Consider the following 22,916-nt stretch of genomic DNA (forward strand, 5'->3'; position numbering starts at 1 on the left):
TTGGGCCTCTGAAGCCAGCAGAGAGCTGCAGGTTCTGCCGGTGGCCGTGACGTCGGCGCCGCTTACAGGAAGCCCGGTCTGAGCCGCTGGTTGTAGTCTGTCAGGGCGGGGGGGAAACGTGTGGACTCAGCTGATTTGAAGCAGCGTGATGTGGTTGTTTTTTTTTCATGGCGTTCGCCCATTGATGGCTGTGCTGACAGGAAAGCCGGCACTTTGGCGCGTTCGGGTACTTTTTTTTTATTGATGTCAGGGACGTAGTTAGTAGAGTTTCCTGTTTTGGTTCTTTTCTGATCAAGTAGTTGAGCAAATAAGAAACGATGATGATTCATGTTTGCATGTGATGATGCACGTTAACATCGGGGTTTCTCAGTACCTTCTTTTTTATATTAAATGTTCTAATTGAGTATTATCTTGAAGGAAAAAATGTTTGCCGATAAAATTAGATTAGCGTTTTCGTGTATATTTGTAGTAATCGTTCAAGCCGCCGGTCTAGATCAGAGCTGCACGATACGTAGATTATTTATTTTTTCTGTCGTCATCGCAGGATAATTGCATCGTCGCAGTAAATGCGATATTTAGTACAAAAAAAGTATTTCAAGTGTCACAGATCCACACCTGGTGTATAGATCATGTGTTTGGCCGGTTTCCTGGGCTCTAGCCGTCCGTAATGCCGACGTCAGACGTGTGGAATCAACGTCATCAGCGCCTTTTTCAACACTACCATCATAACTTAGGGTTGGACGATATATGGAAAAAAAAGCATATCGATAAAATATAAATCATATTGATTGATATTGATAATTATCAACAAAATCAAAACATAGATTTTAAGTGCAGCCCTGGGCATTGTATACTGTTGCTTAGCAACCAATTTTTAGATACAGAACACACAAACACTGAATTCAAACTCGAACCTTTATTCAACCAACTTTTTACCAAAACTACAAGAGGAAAAAAGAACGCGTGCTCTCTGAACTCTTTGAAGGGGGCGGAGCTTGGTTCCTGGGTCTGCGTTGTGATTGGTTGGAAGATGAAATTATTTAATATTAACCTACATGGCTAGAATGCCAAAAAAGGAAAACCTTTCTCCTATTGAACTTTTTACTGACCTTTTTTTCTATCATTGATGTACGTCTATCGATCGATTATATACCGTTTTTGAATTATCGTCCAGCCCTATCATGACGAATGAATGAATTTTGACTTTCTTTTTTTGCGTGCGTGTTTCCAGTGGTTATTTGCATTCTAATTAGCATTTTCTAATTTTTCACCATTCCACTAAGGGCTGAACCGTCTGCGCCTCTAAAGTAACCGGCTTGACGTCGTGAATCCGGCCGCGCGTTTTCTCCCTCTTATAAAACGGGTTTCTGCCGTAGTGCTCGTAAAAAGCTGTCGTTGAGAGACCCGCCGCAGGAACAGAAAGCAGCGTGTCGACGCGAGCAGCCGGAGGTACCGTCGTCCTGCAGCTGATACCACCCACTCTGAGCACAGGTGTGGGCGTGCAGTCGTCACCTGAGGCCACGCACATCATCTGCCGTGCTCCCTTCACGCGCTGTTCACGCTTAATTTTGCCGCTTCCCGTTCCCGGCGCCGCAGACTTGTGGGTCTGGCGCGCACAGTGCCATATTGTGCAACACTTTGCTATGGGAAAAAAAAAACATCAAACTGCATTAAGATCAATTAATTCTTATTGCTTTTTGTTTTCTAGTGTCCGTGACAGAGAATCCGTATCAGAATACATATCAGGATTTAAATAACAGCCTTGATGTGCAGAATCTTAGTTGTTCTTTCTTACATTTTATGAAGTAAGATCAGAAACGTGACGAGTTAATTTCACTCTGTTAATGTAAATGAACTTTTGTATCGGTGCCAGAAGCGGACCTGCAGTGGTCATTCCAACTTCTCTTGCAACATTTATCTTTATTATAAAATGTATTTAGATGTTTACTAACTTTTTAATGAGGGGAAAAAAAGATCCACGCTTTGCCTTTTTTTGGCGATAGTACACAACTGATTGACAGCTAACAGCAGTATGTGGGGGAGGGAGACCTCTGCTCCATTCATATTAAAAAAATGAGCTGAGAAGACTGTAAACTTTCTTTAAACTGACTTTTCTAGACAGTGACGTACCCTGGATGCAGAAGCGAGGCCCCTGCTGGGTGGTGTCCTGCCCGTCGTCGTCCATTCATGTTGACTCTCTCAGCGCGGCGGACCCTGCCCTCTCTAACGTTGCTATAAAAAGCTTCTAATTTATCATGTGGCTGAATGGGAGAACTGAAACGGTTTGTTTGAGGTCAATAAATCTTTTGTCAAGAGACGTTTGAGCTCCGGCAGGGCCGCTAGATCAAAGTTAATTCGTCGTAATCATTTTAAATCGAACCGATGACTGAACATGTTGTTGTTTTTCAGACTGTGGAGCAGAAATCTCAGCAGACAGCAAAAGCAGATGAGACTCGCTCTCTCTGCAGGATTCGGGGGTTGATGTTCCCGACCCCGCTTGATAAAGAAAACATGACATCCGGTGTGGCTCCGGCAGGGGGTCGGCTCTTTGGTTCCAGTCGGGCTTTCCCGCGCTCTTACGCTGAACCCGGCAGTTTTAGTCCGGCTGGGACGATGACGGACGTGCTTTGACCTCAGGCTGTTGCAGACGCGGCTCCGGGCACTCTTGACGGAGTCTGAACTGATCAAAAACCCGGGAGTGTCGCTCCTTTTCGTCGGCCTCTTGCAAGCTGCAGCACTAATCGCCGCGTACGTAATCACAGGCTCCACCAAAGCCAAACTTCAGAAACAAGGGGAGCGTTCTGAGCTGCTGGGTGAGAAACTATCAGCAGGCCGGAGCCAGCTGCCGGCAAGTTTTGATTATGGTGTGTGAGTCAGATTTTCTGTGGGCTGGATAAGACGCCGGGGGACCATTTTTAGACCCGGCCCTCAGTTTCTCTCTACCCCCCAGTTTAAAGTAAAAGCACATGACGGCACGAGTAGCTGCTGTGTTGGCTGGAGTTTTAGCAACACAACTGGCAGGTCAGCCTGAAAGTTACATAACCCGAGCTGTTGGTGTTACTCGCCATTCAAGATGAAATGCCAGGTTCGGCCAAACGAACAGCCAGACACGTAGAAATCAGCTGCTGGTGATGGCAAAGTAAGTTTTGAACACTGCTGCGTAGGGCTGGAGAAAAAGCATATTGATTAAATGGAAATTATATTGATCGATATCGATAATTATCAACAAATTCAACACCTAAACTTTAAGTGCAGCCCTGGCCATTTTATGCTGTTGCTTAACAACCAATTTTTAGATACAGACACTGAACTCAAACTCAACCCTTTATTCAACCAACTTTTTACAAAAACTGCAAGTTTTTTTTTTTTATAAAATAAAAACGCATGCTCTCTGAACTCTTTGAAAGGGGCGGAGCTTAGTGATGTAGAGTTCCTGGGTCTGTGTTGTGATTGGTTAGGAGGATGTAATGACTGTAATATTAACCTACATGACTAGAATGCATTAAAAAAAAGGAAAACTTTTATTCCATTGAACTTTTTGACCCTTTTTTGTATCATCGATATACGTCTATCAATCGATCATTAGCGTTATTGAATTATTGTCCAGCCCTACTGCTATGGCTATTTTTCATGATTGAGTCTAGTTGTACGTGTAAATATTTATATATCGTGTTTTTAATCTTCAAAACTTTATCTTATAGGTGAGGGTGCTCAGAAAAATTGGCTGAGTCTGCCATTTTTAAAAATTCCTCATTTCTAATCATGTTCCGGTCGGATGGAAACTCAAAGATCTGATCTTTTTACCTGATCAGTTAGGGCACCAAACCCAAGGTCGTCCCAGCGGAAACCCTCTTCATTGTAGATGTTATGAATGAAGAGTCAAAGTTGGCTGTTTTGAGGTGCTACAAGGCTTAAAAAGAAGAAGAAAGCACCAGAATGTATAGAGTTTACTTTAAAAGGAAGCTAGTTCCTACAACATATTGAAGCTGTTTCATTGGAGCTGCAAAAGTGAGAGAGAGCAAAACTTAAAGCAGATAACAGGAAGGCTGACAGGAGTACAGCAGACTTTCTCTTTTTTTGTCCTTTTGAGCTTTCAGGCTCTGTTTATTGTGGTAAACACTTGATTTAAAAAAATAATAATAATGTTACAGCCTCTCAAACGTAACGTAATGGTCCAGATTCTCAAGTGACTACATTCGCTGACAGGATGATTAGTCATTAATCACATTTTTAACACTAAAGCCAGTTTAAAATACCACCCCCGTAAATTTTTTCTTTGTTTTAAAACAATTTTCCTTTTTTTCCTTTTTTTTGCAGGAACTTCTCCCTCACGCTTATTGTTACATAACCTGGGGCCACTCGTGGCCCGGAGGGCTGGAGCTAAAAATGTTGTTTGTTTTTGTATTTTAGTTTATTTTAGTCGGCTGGTCCTGCAAGTTAAAACTTTCCAACAACCAGAAATCCACCACTTAATTTAGATCGGTGCACCTCTAGTAAAAAGGTGCAATTAAATCACAGATGACCATGTTGATTATCGGCCCTAGTCTTATGTTTTATGCAATAATCTTAAGGAATAGGACACATTTATTGTATTGCAAAGAGTGAAGGGTGGCAGTTTACCTTTTTTTAACAGCAACCTTGTCACTGAACTGCTGTACTTTGTCATTGCTTTTATTATTATTATTATTATTATATATATTTTTTGCTTTTAAAAGGTTTTAAAGGACACAGTGACAATGGTAATGTCCAGAGTGTGCTGACCAGCGACTGCTGGCTTAATAACCGTTTAAATCACACTTACAGGCATGTTGATGTGGATCGATGACATGCTGGTTTCATATAGAGTTGCACTGAAGTATTTTCAACAAGTTGTGTTTCAAATAGTTTGAATATTAGTGCTGCATTCCAGTTGTACTTGAATTACGAAACCACTTGGGACAGCCAAAGAAGTCGGAATTATGAGTCGGGAAAGTCGGAGCGACAGGATCAAAGTCGACTTCCGCATTCAAGATGGCTTCTACTCGCAGCAACATAGAGTGAAGCTTCATGGTTTGGCTGTTTTTAGCAGTTCACTATTATTTATATAACATTTAGTCAGTTGCATACGTACGGGTTTTTCAGTGGTCATCAGAGGGGAAGTTTACATGCACCAAATACCACGTAGACCAGTGTTGTTGCCATTCTTATCGTTTTACGTGTTAACAGAGGCCATATGGCCTCAACGAACAATGAAGAATCGCTTCCTATTGTTAAACGTTTAATTTTCAGTCGAACAGTTCAGCACGGCTTAGAAAAATATAAAGTGAGTTTAAAAAGCCTTCCCAGACTCAGGTTGGCTGTATTTGTACATTTAACAGTGGCTTTGGTGCGAGCGTCCATGTTTGTTTGCTACTTGCAGAACTTTAGCGCTGTTAGCTCTGAGATCGCATCATCTCCGACTTCCCAGGAAGGCAACAAATCAAATCAAATGCAAAGAGGTTGAGTAGAAGCAGGAAAATGGTTTACCTTAGATATACGTAGAACACAAGCAGAACAGGTTTTCAGACCTATTCAGAATAACTTTATTCGCTTTTCACAGACTGTTCTGTTGACTCTGAATGAAAGAGTCTGTTAACACCCATCAATATCTGGCCTCTGAGCACAGCAGAACTTGCTTTTAATTTAATTAGATCCTGTCCAACACAACAGTAATGACGAGTTTTAATTGGCCCATCAATAAGGCTGCTGCGCACATGGCTGTGAGAATGTGCACAGCAGGCTATTCTTTAAAATGTCATGTTTACCTATGGTGATATATCACTTGGAGGCTTTGAGAGTGCTACAGAAGAGCAAACAGAGGAGACGTTTTAGCAGTCAGCCAGCAGCCCATCATTGTTCCTATTGTCTGGGCCGACTTCTGCTTTTCAGTCTGAATTACTAAACTATTCGTCTGCCTCAAAAGGCGTGTTGCAAAAATGTTTTCTCTCAGCTAATTATGTTTTTTTTTTCTTTTTTAGAAAAGTTCTCTGGAAGAAGGAGGGAGCGTGTATTGGGCGCAGGTTCTATTTTTTTGAGCATTTTCTTTTATTACATTAAGCGAGGTTAGACAATCTCTTGGTTTTAGTGCACATGCAACATTTTCAATCTTAAAGCGCTGTTTAAGATTAATTATCGGGACGAATGACTGTAATTTATGGATAAACGTGGACCAAAACTACCCTTTTTCTCGTTTTTAACGCTGTAATATCAAACATTGACAGTAAAAACTTACCTGTCCTACTATTTTTCTGATTATTTAATACAAAAACTCTCTTTCCTTGACTTCAAACCACCAGGCAAAAATAGCTCTAACAGCATCCTTTGTGAAAATGGTGGCAGAGTAAACATTTCTGTGTAACATTAAGCCCGGCGGTGAACATTTACTGATGAATTCCTCCTCTGATGAATCAGAGCTTTTGTTTTTGCCAGTTCTCTTGTGCAGAATGACTCCGCACGTCGCGTTGCGATGCCGGAGCGACAGGAAGCGTTTAAAGGGCAGCGAGGCTTTCACGTGACGCCGCTCCGCAAAGGTCACTTTACCGAACGTGTTTGGATTTTTCTCTCGGAGCAGCTGTGACCTCTGACCTCTAACGCACACAGAGCTTTTTGTGCAGATGTTTGAACCGTGGCTGAAAAAAAAAAAAAACGCGGGTCTCTCTCTCTCGCTCCGTTCCTCCGCGGCACAAATGGCTTCACCAGAAGCGCCGTGTTTGTGTGTTTGACGAAGCGGGCAGAGGTCGGCGACCTCTGAAGCCGACGTTGTCTCCGTCTGAGCTTTCTGTGAGTGAACAGCATACCTGCTGCAGCTGGAAAACGTCAGCCTCTGCTTCCTCACTTGCTCTGTTGGCGGACAGATGACTGTTTTTGACACGGTAAAGCAGCTTTGAGGATCACTAGAACCTTGTCAAGCAAAGGTTGTATGACCTAAACCAGTGGAGGGCAAAAAGGTTTGAAGTATGAGTCAAAATCATCAAATTTAAAAACAGAAAAATCTGAAATATTTTAATGAAATACATTTTTTTTGTGGAGAAGGGATCTGAAAAATCAGAGAACCATAAACCACCTTTCGGGCATGTTAGTCAGTAAAAAAAAGAACGACAATTTCCAGAATTTGGTCTCGGTCAATTGATTTTTTTTTTTTTCCTAGCCTCATGAGACCATCCTGATCTCGCGAGCTTTCAAGGTTTCACTCGCAGATCAGTCTGGCTACTTTCCGTTAAAGAAAATTTGGAGCCGTTCACCAAACGAACGTCCAATCAGCGTTGGCTTTGAGGCGGGTTGAGGTGTGACGCAACGGGAAGCGCGACAGTTCAGTCTAAAGAACATGGCGGCTTCAGCCGATGAAACTAGCGTTAGCGTGGCTATCGAGCAAGTTTTATCGGAATTACAGAGAATTTCTTCTTCGGCAAGAGCTTGTGTTTTCGTCGTCGCTGTTAGTACGTCATATGCTTCGTTGATCTGATTGGTTTATTTGGCCCGTCTATCACCAACAGAGGCCAATCAGCTAACCAGTATTTTCGCCCCTTCCCAAAATTACTTCAACGGAAGGTTTCCAGATGGATATGCGGAGCAAATCCATCTGGCGGAGTCAGGTTGTTCTAGAAAAACGGTTTTATTTCGTGGCACTAGTTGTCTTTATTTGACAGAGAGTTGAAAGAGAGGGGGAAGACTTAAACCTGGGCCGGCTGTGTCAAGGACCAGGTCCTGCATACAAGGGTAGCGCTCTAGTGATTGTGCCAGGTTCAATGAACTGGTGGACGCTCAGGCCCACTTTTATCTATAGGTAAAAACTACTAGAGATACAACAATACAACATTTTTTTTATGTGTGGAATATTTCAGTACAGAGCTTTTGGTCTGGCATGCTCGTTTACTGAATGGATAAAGTGTTTTAAACCTGCACGCTTGTTGAACATCTAGGTCACAGGTGTCAAACTCAAGGCCCGTAGGCCGAATCCGGCCCGTGAAGGTAAATTATCCGGCCCTCAAAAGCCAAAAAAAAAGGCATATCATGTCATAAGGTAGAGGCATATATCCCTTTTAAAGTGTATAAAGTGGCTAAAACTGTGCCTCCTGTAAGTGTAACCAATATCAACTTTTTTTGCAGATAAACTGGGCCTGAGGCAATACTTTTATGTTACTGTGCATTTTTTATATTTCTATGTGAACTGGAATGAAATTATGCAAGGAAAAGTCTCATCTATATATGTGCGACCGGCCCTTTTAATGACTTCATGACGCCAAATTGGCACCATATAGAAATAAGTTTGACACCCCTGATCTAGGCAATATACAAACTTAAAGAGCAAAGTTACACGCTCCGCTGTGCAAATTTTATTAAAAGGAACCAAAGCGGGACTTCCTGCTACCACTAAAGTTTGCTTGTAGGTGACATTACGGTTTCTTATTTAGCTACAGTGGTGATGGGAAGAGACGGCTAAGGCTTTGTGCCGACGCTTTTCAGCAGGGATAAGATCAAGGAAGCTTGAATGATTAATTACGGCGCTCCAACAATGACGAGCCGAGTTCAATCAAGAGTAACAGTATAAAGTCCAAATTCAGCTCTCTGTTGCAAACAGCCCTAAACTCAATGGCAGACCTGAACAACAGGGGTTTTCCCCACTAGTTGCTCTTCAGTGGTGCATTCAGGTGCAACATATCATATAGTAACGTTATAACCTATTGAAAAGGCACCAAACTGTGACTTTTAAACTGGGATACAAAGGTGGGCCAAGCCTTTTGAGCGCCAAGAGGCGAGTTTAGGTTCTAGTTGCAGATCTAAGCTCTGAGACCCGTCTACATGCAAACAGCAGTGCCTTTTACACGGCGCCTGTAGCTCTGGCAGACTTGACCTATCGGATTAGTGAATCTTTCTTCCTGGATGTGCCAGTCGACAGTACTGACTGCCTCCATGCATGTCTGTTTGACATGCATGGAGGCATCGTGGTGCGGAGGAGCCGCACCACGATGTGCTTGATGTAGGACTCGGTTCTATTTTTAAGAAGTGACATATTACAACACAATGTTAATATCTTTGTACATTAGGTTTTCCCTACTAAAGCTGGACGATAATTCAATAACAATAGATATCGATCGATAAAAGTTCCTTTTGCATTCTAGCCTATCATGTAGGTTAATATTACAGTAGTCATATTCTCCCAACCAATCACAACACAGACCCAGGAACCAAGCCACGCCCCCTTTGAAGAGTTCAGAGAGCACGTGTTATTTTTTTCTTCTTTTTAAAAACGTGTAGTTTTGATAAAAAAGTTGGTTTAATTAAGGGTTGAGTTTGAATTCGGGGTTTTTATTTGTGTGTTCTGTATCTAAAAATAAGTTGCTAAACAACATCATAAATGTTCAGGGCTGCACCTAAAATATATGGTTTGCTTTTTTTCTATATCGTCCAGCCCTATTTATACATTATCTTTCAAGGGTACAGTAAGATGCAGACAAAACATCAGGAACCGCTAAGTCTGACTTCAGTACCCTTTAATAAAGCCGACCATTAAGGAGAATGACAGATGCTCAGATCAGATGTTCTCCGGTCCACGTTGCATCAGTACCAGTAAACCAACTACTTGCCAGTTTATAGCAAACAGCGGTTGATTAGCGCCGTCTCAACACATCTGAGAAACTTGTTTGCTTAAACACGAGCCGTGCTTTTTAAATCCGGGTTAGATTAAGTGGTCGGCATGTGTTGTTGTTGCTGAATGTCTGCGAGTGATACAACATCATTAAGATTCCCAGACTGCGAGTCGAAGCAGGCCTTCAGTGGAACATTAAGTGGAACCGAAGAAGATGGCGCGCCGGAGGGTTCCTGCAGGACCCGAGCTTTTTACAGAAGCTGTTGTTCTTACGCTACAGCGACGGTGAAAGGTCAAAGCGTTTGCCTCAGGTTTCCATGAAATAATCACTTCCTGCAACTGTGCAGTTTCCTGAATCACCGTTGATGTGCTTTTCTGTTCACCGTTTGCTTCCAAACACGTTTTAATGTTCCTCTTCAGACAGAGCAGGTCTGAAGAGCGAAAATAAAAGCGAAAAGTGAGTCGATTGTCTTGTGTTTGTAATGAGGGAGGGCTCTATATTTACAGCGATTCGTTCCTCAGCTTGTTCATTGTTGATTTAGTCACAGCTGAGGAAGCCCATGTGAAAACGTGTCTCACACTTTTAGCTGGGGAAAGTATTTTAGGACAGATTACAGTAACATGGCCCGTGTTAGTCTTAGAGGACAACAATGGTAAACTAAGCTTTTCTCTGTAACGCTACTAGAACTTCTTGGTGCAATGAGAACCTCTGTGTTTGCGTCAGGGTTGAGTATGTATCTCCATATCTAGACCCAAATCAAGCTGCACAAAACTCAGCTTCTTTGCAAAATGTATTAAATATTCTTCTACAATCAGGTCCTGGCAGTCCTTATGTGGCATATTTGCCTGTACTTGAACAAGGGGCTATCAGATCTAGCCAGTGGGAAAGCAAAAGGCTCTTTGGTTTTCTGTGGAGTCCCTGTTGTTGCTTATTAGATCATTACATCTTGAATTATATCTTATCAGCTGGTTTCAGTATTTTCTTTTGGCCTGAAGTGCATTATAAAACAAGCAGCTGATTATGTTTGTCCTGAATGACGCAGACGCACAAAGAAAAATACTGGTTTGATTATTTTTTTTTGTCCGCTGAGGTCAAACCAGATGATTATTTTCAAAATATATATTATAGTTATTGAATAGCATGAATGTAATTACTGTAACACTTCATTAATGTTTATTTGTAAACAGAGTTTCCCCCAGAGAAACAGGTAGTCCTTGTGGTAGGTGTCGTGTACCATAGCATGCGTCAAGCTTATAACAGCTAGCATTAGCTTATTTTGACCCAGAAGTTTTCTCCCATTTTATGTTGAACTCAAACATTGAGAGCATTAAAATAAACCAACAACGCTTAGCCAGGGAGGGGGGCACCAGGCCTATAATACTATGGTGGTAACCCTGCTCCTTATGTTATTGGTAATCTTCTTTTTTGGTTGGTAAAATGACCTAGCCTCGTGAGACCATCCTGATCTCGCGAGCTTTCAAGGTTTCACTCGCAGATCAGTCTGGCTACTCTCCGTTAAAGAAAATTTGGAGCAGTTCACCAAACGAACGTCCAATCAGCGTTGGCTTTGAGGCGGGTTGAGGTGTGACGCAACGAGAAGCGACAGTTCAGTCTAAAGAACATGGCGGCTTCAGCCGATGAAACTAGCGTTAGCGTGGCTGTCGAGCAACTTTTATCGGAATTACAGACGAGCTAACGAGCCTTTACCTGCAGCAGCAAGAGTAGCTTGGCTTGTGGTTGTGTTTTTGTCATCGCTCTGTTACGAGCGACGACGAAGCATGTTGACGAGTACGTCATATGCTTCGTTGATCTGATTGGTTTATTTGGCCCGTCTATCACCAACATAGACCAATCAGCTAACCAGTATTTTCGCCCCTTCCCAAAATTACTTAAACGGAAGGTTTCCAGATGGATATGCGGAGCAAATCCATCTGGCGGAGTCAGGTTAAAAATGACCAAGAACAATTTGGGGGGGTGGGAAACTCCATAATCAACCGGGTTCCTTCACACTTTCAATGACAAAGTTGACTTTTTAGATACAATGTTAAGCTGCTTTTGGACAGAGGGACAGTCTGATCCAGACGTACGGACAGACTGTCGGATGGTTTGGCGGACATCTGGACGGACGGACGGACGGACAACTGTGGTGGATGGATGGGTTGACAGTGTTGTGACCAACAGGCAGTCAGATAGACGGACAGACTGGCAGTTAAATGGATGGATGGATGGATAAACAGAGGCATAGAGGAAGAGACCGATGGACAGACATACTACTTAGTTGTGATTGGATAGAAGAACTAACATATGTACAAAGACTGATGGATGGATGCCAAACGGATGGACGTTCATGCAGGTGGTGGATTGGACGGCTAGACAGACGATGAAGTGAATGGACATGTAGACATTCAGATGGATGGATTGAAAGCTGATGGACAGGTGGATGATGGACAGATGTACAGAAGATGTAGAAATGAATGGCTAAATGCCGGAATGGGAGCTGAGGGACGGACGGATGGCTCCTTCTCGTGCCTGACCTTCTCTGGTTGACGGATTCTCTCGTGTTTCCAATCACAGAGAACAAACTGACCCAAAGTCCTCACCGTCAGCTCCGTCTCTCGCGGTGCCCGACGTCGATCGTCAAACTGAGACGTTTGACGTGGAGCTCACCGTTTTTTGCCGCTGGAGTGGGTTTTCACCAGAGTTCTGCTCTGGTTGTATTTGTGAAGGTGGGCCTGCCGTTCCCAGCTTTGTCTCCTGCCGGCCTCCAGGAACCAGACGCGTGTCTCGGTCCTGGCAGACTCTGCTTGTGGTCGTCGACACGCACCGCGGGCGGTAGTCATCACCGAATGTTTGCTCTGAGCAAACCCAGATTCTCTGGCCCAATCAGAGCCATCTTTAACAATTTGCACAGCGGGATACATTCATTATTTTGTCTGCGACGAAGGAGGAAGTTGTTTCATTTCATCATCAGCTCAGGCTCGGTACAGTTGATACAGTTGTTTAAACAAAACCTAAACAGTCCTAAGATGACGACTCCGTCACATCGGCTTTAGGTCCTGAATCGTCATGACTCGGCTTTTTCTGCCGTTGTTGGGAGACTTTGTCCGGTCGCCTGCGTTCCCTCCGGGCTCGCCGCCCCTCGTCGTTATTTTGGGTGCGTCTGCGCCCAGCCGAGCGTCTCGGCAGACAGTGAAGCGCTGTGTTTGCTCACAGGGCGGGGCCACGCTGCGGCTGCCCAGCGGCTCTTTTTATAGCCCGGAGAGGAGAACTCATGCAGCATCACAGGAATATCATACGCTGCTGTGAGGGCGTTTATTAAATATTCCCTCGCCGCTTCTGGACGTCTGAGGGCAGAACGTCGGCGCGTGTCACACATGGCCTGTGTGGATTTTTAGAGTCACGTGACGGGCTTCAGAAGGACAAAACCCAATGTTTTCTTGACATTTTGCTCCTTTTCAGACTGACTATTTCAGGGCGCTCTAAAGTTGTTGTTAAAGAGACAGTAACAAAATGAATCTTGCAGCAAAAAACAAAAATGTTTAAATGAGAAAATAAAATGTGTGAAGAGCCTCTCTATTTAAATCTTTGAGGAACTATTTGGAGACTGTCAGGCTCTTTTATTTTTCCTAGTGTTCTGGTCCTTTACCTCCTTCCTGGGTTTAAAATAACCTAATTTTTAATCCAGTTAATTTTTAATCCAGATCTGGGCCAACCCTGGGTGGGTTCAGCCCAGCAGGGTTGGGTTTTATTTTATTTATTAATTTTTAACCAGTTTTTGGTCAAAATAACCCAACGTACCACCCAACAGCGACTACCCAGCAGCCCAGTTATGAAAGGAACATTTATAAAATGAATAAAACAGCATGTTGTTGTTGTGTGGTTAAAAACATTTCACTTTTATACACCAGAATATTATTCTCAAACTAGATAAAGCTTTTGATGCACATCTAATGACAAAAATGAAAGCTGCAGTATTTAGATGAAGACGAATTTGTCTAAGAATGGTGCACATGTTTAGGCTACGTGAGAACAGAACCACTGACTATCTGTATGTAGCTGGGGATGCTTACTACACGTTTATGTGATCGGCTTAATGTAACCACAAAATGACAGACAAGAAGAAGAAGTCAAGCTGCTTTTTGTGTCAGAAAAATAAAAAAAATATAATGAGATAACAAAGTAATAGACTAAGAAGCAGGAAAACCAACTTCACCGGTTGATCATTAGCAGATGCAAATAGTGGTGATGTGGTGGGAATTTGTTTATTTGTTGACTGACTAATTGAAGCAAATTGTAATGATGGATTTTTAACCCAAATGACAAGACAACCCAAATCTTGCAGAAAAACAATGTCTCCGTCGGGCTGTCTGTGAAGAACTCTGTAAAGAAGAAAGTCACAGTGTTGAAGCTGATCTCTCAGAGCTTTGACCTGAATCCAGCCAGGCTCTCGCCGATGCTCCTCTGCTGGCAGAAACATGGAGGAAACTTCCACCACAGCTGCAAAACGCACCCATCCCAGACGCAGATAACACGAAGCGTGTCTGTAGACTAAATGAATCCTCCAACTGTATATGTGAGCTGTGGTGAGCTCACAGTCGGGCCTCCAGACGTGTTTTGATCCGCAGGTGTGCTCGTTCTGGGCCAGCGACGTGAAATAAGCGACAAGAGCAAAGGCAGATAAAATAAAAACTTTGACTGTCCAACACAATATTTCTCTCTAGACCAGGGGTGTCAAACTAATTTCTATATGGGGCCACTTTGGCGTCATAAAGTCATTAAAAGGGCCGGTAGCACGTGTAAAGACAATACTTTTCATTTCATAATTTCATTCCAGTTCACATAGAAGTATAAAAAATGCACAGTAACATAAAAATAGCAACCTTAGGCCCAGTTTATACAGTTTATCTGCAAGAAAAGTTGATATTGGGGTGAGTTACACTTACAGGTGGCACAGCTTTAGCCACTTTATACACTTTAAAAGGATATATACCTCTACTTTATGACATGATATACCTTTTTTTTTGGCTCTTGAGGGCCGGAAAATTTACCTTGACGGGCCGGATTCGGCCCGCGGGCCTTGAGTTTGACACCTGTGCTCTAGACTAACTTTTCTGATCTGTTTATTTTAAAAACGGGCTTACATGTTTTTACTGACCTTTTTTTCTTTATGAGCTCCATTGGGTTCCAGTAAAGTTGAATTGACTTTATTCATCCAGCGTCAGATCAGGAAAAAAAGGTCATTTCACGACAGAGAATATAATTTAAACATATTTCTGTTTGTTTCAACTCGACCCTTTCCCCAGGGTGGAAATTTTGATTTCACGATGAAAAGCATGAGCCTAAAAGCACGACATGACCGAAACATCATTAGTTCAACTTTGTAGTCCAACTGTTTTTAATATTTGCTTTTAGTTTCTATTCTCCCATATTTTATTCTGTTTCTACATTTTATTCCAGCTTGCTTTTATTCTGTTTTTTATTTTCCAATGTTTTAATCATGTAAAGCACTTTACATTGTCTTTGTACTGAAATGTGCTACACAAATAAATTTGCCTTCCCTAGAATCTACCCTAACTCTGTGAGCTAAAACAACGCACTGCTTTCTGTTTAGTATCGCACCTGTGCTGTTTATGCTGAAGCACACTGTTAGCGGCTTTAATAAATAATTCAGTAAACATTTTAAGCATTTTCACACCGGCGCTTAGCAAAGCACCGCGATCTTCATCCAAACAACTTCCTGTAGCTAGGTTTGCATTGCATTATGGGACGTGGCGGAGGAATTAGACTAATAAATAATGGCGGCGCGTGTTTTTCGTGAAGCATAAAGCCCCTCACAACCTTCACGACGTCTCTTCAGCGTCATTTGGTGTAGTTCTCAGAAAATCTACCAGCTCTGCTTCCTGGGTTTGTCCCCGCCCACCACACTTCTGACCAATAAACAGGCTGTATTTTCCAGCGTGGTTTTAAGCGACAGGTTTTTTGGCTCGCCTGCAGATTTCTCTCTGTGAAAAGAAGGCAAACTATCTGAAAAAGTTCCAAGTCAACAAACTCAAGCCGAGTCGGACCAAAGTAAACGGACTGCGGGGCTGAAAGCTCCCCCCAGGAGCAGCTTAGGGTCTCGCATGTTGAAGTTAAAGTGCAACAGTTTGACGAAAACCTCCTGCAGCTGTTGTTTGGGAAATGAGTATCAGTCCTGGGAGATGAGCGCGGCGTTTCTGTGTGTTTGGTTCCTGTTATCTTTAACTGTCACGCTCATTTCCTTCTGTGTTTTTATGGACTTTTCTGTGTGTGACGGCTCACATGAGGAAACGAGGCGGGGGGGGGGGGGGGCTATGAGAAGGTTTTTGGAGAAATGCAAACAGGAAAAGATGACACTTCCAGCAATTTTGACACTCTGATCAAAGCGATTTTTGAGATGATCCTTTAGCATGAGAGGAAAGACTGTCGTTGGTCTGCAGCGGTGCTACGCTGGGGTATTCCTGCAGGTAGACGCGTGTTCTACCTGTGCAGGTACGGACTCTCTCTGGGTCCTCCAGCTTCCTCCCACAGAGCAAAAGCGTGACCGTTTGGTTGCCTGCTCTAACGTTTGAAAACAACAGAACGTCAGAGATGAGAAAACTGAAGAAATATCACGTAAAAACTGAGCAATAAAATATGCTTTGATGCATAAACACAGTTACGTAGAAATGCTTTTGTCTATGAAAGGGAATTACCGATGAAAATGGGTTTTATCCGTCTGATCTCCTGCAGGGAGAAGCAGAGATTTATCATGTTTGCTTGTCTTTCTGCTCCTTTCAGAGTACCCAGATTGATCCGGAGGAGCTGTTCACTAAATTGGATCGAATCGGGAAAGGATCGTTCGGAGAGGTGGGTCCATTTTCTTTCACTCAACGTCTTTTTCGTTCCTTTCTTTTTGCTCTTACGGATCCTGTTTCCTATTTTCATGCCAGTTCTCACCTCAGCTTCTCTCTCATGTCCCGTTTTGGGGCTCCACTTGCAGCACGTTTCTTTAAATCCTTTTCTTTTAGGCCGTCCCGCACCTTCGCCGGGGCTCGTCTCTCGTCACCTCGCCTTTATTTTGTCCCGCAGGTTTTCAAAGGCATCGACAATCGCAGCCAGAGCGTGGTGGCCATCAAGACCATCGATCTGGAGGAGGCGGAAGATGAGATCGAGGACATCCAGCAGGAGATCACCGTGCTCAGCCAGTGCGACAGCCCGTACATCACCAAGTACTTCGGCTCCTTCCTGAAGGTAATCAGGCGACCTCCTCTCTCTGCCGGGCAGAGCTCAGTCTGAGCTGGAAGGAAATCTGCAGGAACATCTGCCGGTGATGAGAGGGTGAAACGGTGTTTGACGGGAAGCAGAGCGGCTGCCTTTGAAGGAATGTGTTTAAACTCAGATAGCAGCTTCCGCCATTTTCCCCCCCAACACGTGGGACGTTGTGCCGACATTTCTTTAAGTGGAAGTTCACGTGAACCGGTTCATTTATATTAGTGATCTAACTCAGACCGCGCATATTTTTCCACTCACTGTCATGTGTTTCAGTCATTTATTTATCTATATGACCATATTATCACTTACAGATTATGAAAAGCCCAAAAATGTGTTCTAAACTGGGTTCTAAACTGGGTTCTAAAGCTGAAATGTCAGACCACAGAGAACTACGGTCCAGTTTCTGCAATACTGGCTCTAGGTTCTCCTGCATGAATTACTGCATCAGTGCGGCGTGGCATGGAGGTTTTGGAAGCCCAGCAAGGCTGGACGATATAGAAATGAAGCTTATTGATATGATAGAAACCATATTGATCAATATTGATAATTATCAACAAATTAAAAACATGTATTTTAAGGGCAGCCCTGAACATTTTATGCTGGTTAACGATTTATTTTTAGATACAGAACACACAAACACTGAATTCATACTCAAAGCTTTATCCAACCAATTTTTTTTTTTAGCAAAACTAAAAGTTTTTAAAAAGAAAAAGGTTCCTGGGTCTGTGTTGTGATTGGTTGTGAGGATGTAATGATTGTAATATTAACCTACACGATAGGCTAGAATGCAAAAGGAAAGAAAGCTTTTATTTGATTGAACTTTTTCTTGACATTTTCTTTCTATCATCGATATACGTCAATTGATAGATTTTTTAATCAATTCAATTATTGTTATATAATTATTATCATTTATTGAATTATCGTCCAGCCCTAAAGCCCAGGTGTCTTTTAAAACGGCGTCCTGGTCACCTACATTGTTGGTTCTGGTGTCTCCCAACCGCAGCAGCTGTCTATAGATCCTCTCTGACTGTGGAAACCAAAATGTTACCCTTTTTCCCGTTCAGCTAACCTTCCTATATTCTGCTTGAATTGAACAGCTAACTCCCCTTAGCTTTTAACAAGACCGTTGGCGACCGTCAGCATCGCCGTGTCTTAATGTCTCTGCATGAGTTCTGCCTGGTGGGACGTGTAACTGGGACGGAGATCGGTTTTGGTGATGTTAGCCGCTGTGATGGACAGTAGCTTCTGTAATGTGACGCTTGTCTGTTGCTCAGGGCAGCAAACTGTGGATCATCATGGAGTACCTGGGAGGCGGCTCGGCGCTGGACTTGGTGAGTCTGCAGACACGTTTCAGATGGAGATGTAGAGCATGGCTGTTCGTAGCAACACTTAGGGCAGGGTTTTATTCTAATTACACATATTGAGATTTTACCTGTTTTTCTGTTTTGTTTTATTATGTAACTTGAATTGTCTGGTTCAACTTAGACATTTGTGTGTTAACAAAAGCACAGCGGTACCTTTTTTTAAAAAAAAGATATGCATATGTTGAGCGTTTGAGATGAAGCTTAAAGGACCACATTTGTTGCTTCAGTAACAAATGAAAACATCCCTCCGTCCATCCTTTGTCTTCCCCCGTTTGGGCCGCGGGGGAAACGGGTTCAGGAGAGAAAAAGCAGACATCCCTCGTCCCGGCGACATCCTCCAGCTCATTCTGGAGGTCCTCAAGGCGTTCCCAGGCCAGAAAGGATGTAAAACCCCTCCAGCAAGTTCTGGGTCTTTCCCGGGGTCTCCTCCCTGTGGGAGAAGCCCAGAAAACCCCCAGAGGGAGGAACCCGGGGGGAGGGGGGGGTCTCCTGATCAGATATTCAAACCCCCTCAACTTTGAGCTCCCCCCAGATAACAGAGCTCCTCACCCTTTCTCCCTAAGGCGGGGCCCAGCCTCCCTCTGGATGAGGCTGCTTTAGCATCCTGGGTTTCCTCTCTTTCTGTCGTGATCCATACCTCATCACCACATCCAACGGGAAGGTAGAAAACCGTCCCAGTAAGATTTAGAGTGTTCTTTTTGGATCATGTGCGCTGAAGTTGAGAGGAAACCAGGACCAGTCTGCCTCTGGCAAAGCTGAGCAGGTCCTCTGGACAGGTTGATGAAATGTTCCGCTCTTCTCTCCAAGAGACGTGGTCAGTCTGTAGAGCTGTAGGGAAACTCAGCCTCAAAGGTTGGTGAAGGTTCTCAGTCATCCAGGTCATGTTCAATGTGAAAAAGATTAAAAAATAAAACAACTGGACCAATAATGAGCCTAAGGACTCTCCATTTTTGGGCCGATCACCTCCATGTGAATATAAGCTCTAAGGAGGCCTGCAGGTCTGTAAAGCTTAGAACTCCACACTCCTCCAGACATTTTGACTTAAGAAAGCTTCCTGGGTGGGAAGCAGAACGTTTTCACCTTCAGAACAGAAGTCTAGTTGTTTTTATTTTTTAACCTTTTTTTTGGACAGGCCTTATGAGCAGTGCTGTCGCGCAGCGGATAAACAAGTTGAACAGTGTTCCAAAAAAGTAAAAAACAAAGATACTGGACTTGTTTTCCGTAGTTGAAGACGTTTCGCTTCCTCTCCAGAAAGCTTTCTCAATTCAAAAAGTCTGGAGTAATGTGGAGCATCAAGCTTTATACCACTGCCCAAACAAAGGCCTTGTAATGGGTTCGATAACATGCAGATTCAACAGAAACAGGTCCACCCCTTAAGCCGGGCGTACACTGTACGAGTTTTTCCCCTTTTCGGGCCGATTCTTCAGTCGTGCGAGCATTTTTTGAATCGGGTCGAATTTCAGCTTGATCGTAGAGGGGGGAGGAGGGGGGACTGGCTTCTCACGACTACCTCCCGATCAGGAATCGGACGATCGGTGAAAATCAAACATGTTTGAAATTCAGTCGGCTGTCGTGAGGTTTTCGTGAGCGCATCCTGCTGTTCAAGCAGAGCTACGAGGGGGCGCCCTCCCCTCCTCTCAGTCCCCGCCAGCGGAGGGAGGGAAGCGGGGGTCCCTGAAGCAACCTCCGGCCGGTGTTGGGGAGGGCGAGCCGTCCGGTCCGCGCAACGCGCTGGCTGCCTGTTTCGGCACTCCTCCGCTTGCTGGGGGGGTGGGGGGGGGGGGTGCGGGCCGGGCGACCTGCCGTGCCGCGCGACCGCCGGTGCGTCTCGTCCCTCCTCTCTCCCCTCCGTTCCCCCGATGCCCGGTGCCTCCTGCGGGCTTCACCAGAACTGGGCTCGACCCCCTGCTCTGGGTCCCTGTCACCCACCGTCGCTCGCCTGCCTCTGCCACCACAGCGAGCGGTCCCAGAGGGGACACGACGTACAGTGTGAGCAGTCCGGTCGCGTCCGAGCGTCGCGCCGCACAGATCGTGAGCGGTGAACTTTTTAAACCCCGCGGTTCCCTCGCACAGTTTGAGATGTATATAAGTACCACGACTGAAAAACTCGTACAGTGTACGCCCGGCTTTAGTGATGAGCGGTTGTTAAAGTCATTAAGGAAGCGAAACGTCTTCAAGCTACGGAAAACAAGTCCAGTTGCTTTGTTTTTTACTCTTTTTGGAACGACCATGAACCTGGATGACCGAGAATCTTCACCAGCACAAGTTTAACGGTGACAATCAAAGCTGGTTGTCCACATGCCATCAACCTGCCAACCCTCATGGCGCCCGTTGTGAGCGAGGGACGGTCTAATGAAAGATGGCCGCCTTTACCAGCGTCGTCTCCTGTCATGTGTGTGTGTCCGTGCAGCTGAAGGCCGGCCCGTTCGACGAGGCGCAGATCGCCACCATGCTGAAGGAGATCCTGAAGGGGCTCGACTACCTTCACACGGAGAAGAAGATCCACAGAGACATCAAAGGTGCTGAGCGCTGCGCCGCAAAAGCTGGACTTTAAGGTTTATTCAGCATAAGACGTCATAGGCAACGGTTTAATGTAGGAGGTAGAATTAAATCCGATTAATGTTGGTTATTTAGCCTTTAAAGGAGCAAGAAGCTCCTACTGAGGTGTTTCTTTTTTTTCATTGTAGGTGACGCATAAATGCAAAATAAATTATGTAGGAAAGAATGTAAAAAGAGAAATGTTAATCCTAAATGAACTGAGGCAAACATTACGACAGAACAGGATTTATAAAAACGGTAGAAATAACTTTGTCCAATTTCACCACCGCTTAAAGCTAAATAAAATAACTTTGTTTTGGTTTTGATTTTAAGAGATATGCAATAAAACCTTTATGAGTTTTCACTAAATATTTGAACATCATTGTGGAACAAAAACTTTGGAAACGCTGAGTCTGGGTTTTGTTGGACATTTTTTCTAATTTTCTCTCTTTTTTTTCTGGCCCAAAATTGAGTTAAATCTAACTCTTTGGAATATAAATGGATTCATTTAGTGCTTCTAACTTAGGTGCCAACATTTTCTAACCAACTTACTAAGCAATCATTCAGAAATGTGACATCTTGAAGGAGGATTTTGCTGTTTTGCTTCTTCTTCTGCGTCTGGATTGGTCTAATGGCCTCCAAACCTCACAATAACACTGGATGGTTTTCTGTCATCAGATTTTACTGCCAGTTTAAATATATAAAAATATAAAGTCCCAGCAGTTTGTTGCACATGTCTGACAAGTTTATCCTCAGATAATGTCCAAGTTTTGATATGACGGAAAAGAAAGTGACGATGACGCCGTTTCTCCGCAGCCGCCAACGTCCTGCTGTCCGAGCACGGCGAGGTGAAGCTGGCCGACTTCGGCGTGGCGGGCCAGCTCACCGACACGCAGATCAAGAGGGAGACCTTCGTGGGGACGCCCTTCTGGATGGCGCCGGAGGTCATCCAGCAGTCGGCGTACGACTCAAAGGTCAGACGTTTCTCCTTTGTGTCGCTAGGACTTCATTTCACCACACGAATAATAAATAATCTGAAGCTGAGGCCTCTTTTTATTAACCAGCAGCAGCAGCAGCCGGTTAATAAAGCTGCTCCCTTCCATCGCATGTTTACTTTCGCTTCCACCAGGAAGCTGCTGCGACTCGCCAAGCTGTCCTCGTTCGCTTCGAACGACGTCGGTTTTACGGCTTTTTTATAATTTTTTTCTCTTGTTGAGAGGCGCTCTAAAAATAAACTGCGTCCTTCTGGGCGTTTCCTGCTTTCTTTTTCGCTTAGTTTGCTTGTTGCCACAGTAACCCCAGCCATGCGACTCTGCTGCGGCGTGCAGGTCTCTGGGGTCGTTTTGCATTTTTTATTTGCATCCCCCCCCCCCCCCCCCCCCCCCCCCCTCACCAACCGGCCGTCTGGCTGCACCTGATGCTGCTCTGCTCTGCACATAATGAGCCTCTGCTGTTTACCGGGATTCCCTCCACGCCACGGCCTCTTTTGTTGAGTGCGGACGACTCGGGGGGGCCAGCTGCCTCCGGCACGCCCGTGTTTATACGACAATGAGCCCATCTCGGGATAAAACGCGCGCATTCATCGGCGGCTTCAAACGGCGGCGGCCCTGCCGATGAATGGCGAGGTAAACAGAGGCCGGGGCGGCGTCACAAAGCAGGGTGACGTCTGCAGAGGGCGTGTGAGCCAGAGCCAGGCAAATCCAGCAGGGCGTGTTGCTCGCCGTCTCCCGGCGTGGCCTGTGATGGGAATACGCTGACGTCGGAGGAGTGAAAACCTACGTTTGTTGCTCTGAAATGATCAAACAGTTATAAAATCTCGGTTTGTATTTAGAGCAAGCGTAGTTTGATATGCGCAGAAGTTTTATTATCCGTCTCAGCCACGTTTCTGAGGTTCAGGCCTGCTTTTATTCGGCTTTTATGGGTGGATGGAGCGCAGCCGGCTCGTTAGGAGGAGGAGGGTGTTTCCTTTCCTTTCTAAAGCGCAGGCAGACGAACTGCAACTTGTTGCAATGCCAGATGGTTTGGCAACGACGGGCTCTTGTGCAAAACCCGAGCCTTCAGAACAAGTTTACAAAAGGAACAAAACCCTTTCTGCTCAGATTTGCCCTTCCGAGGATGAGCATGCACGGTGCTTCTC

At 44.4% G+C, this 22,916-nt stretch overlaps 1 protein-coding gene across 1 annotated transcript in view; it reads left to right on the forward strand.

Annotated features, from left to right (window-relative positions):
• The first annotated feature begins 2,966 nt into the window (after positions 1 to 2,966).
• Positions 2,967 to 22,916, forward strand: part of LOC118556535 (serine/threonine-protein kinase 26-like) — a 31,872-nt gene continuing 11,922 nt past the window's right edge. Inside the window, exons 1-7 of the mRNA XM_036147057.1 lie at positions 2,967 to 3,021; positions 3,123 to 3,139; positions 16,404 to 16,472; positions 16,695 to 16,856; positions 18,152 to 18,208; positions 20,652 to 20,760; positions 21,596 to 21,753. Of these exons, the coding sequence (XP_036002950.1) occupies positions 2,967 to 3,021; positions 3,123 to 3,139; positions 16,404 to 16,472; positions 16,695 to 16,856; positions 18,152 to 18,208; positions 20,652 to 20,760; positions 21,596 to 21,753 (627 nt within the window). The remainder of the gene's footprint in view (positions 3,022 to 3,122; positions 3,140 to 16,403; positions 16,473 to 16,694; positions 16,857 to 18,151; positions 18,209 to 20,651; positions 20,761 to 21,595; positions 21,754 to 22,916) is intronic.

The sequence above is a fragment of the Fundulus heteroclitus genome, chromosome 14 (assembly GCF_011125445.2).
Source record: "Fundulus heteroclitus isolate FHET01 chromosome 14, MU-UCD_Fhet_4.1, whole genome shotgun sequence".
Taxonomy (NCBI): Eukaryota; Metazoa; Chordata; class Actinopteri; order Cyprinodontiformes; family Fundulidae; genus Fundulus; species Fundulus heteroclitus.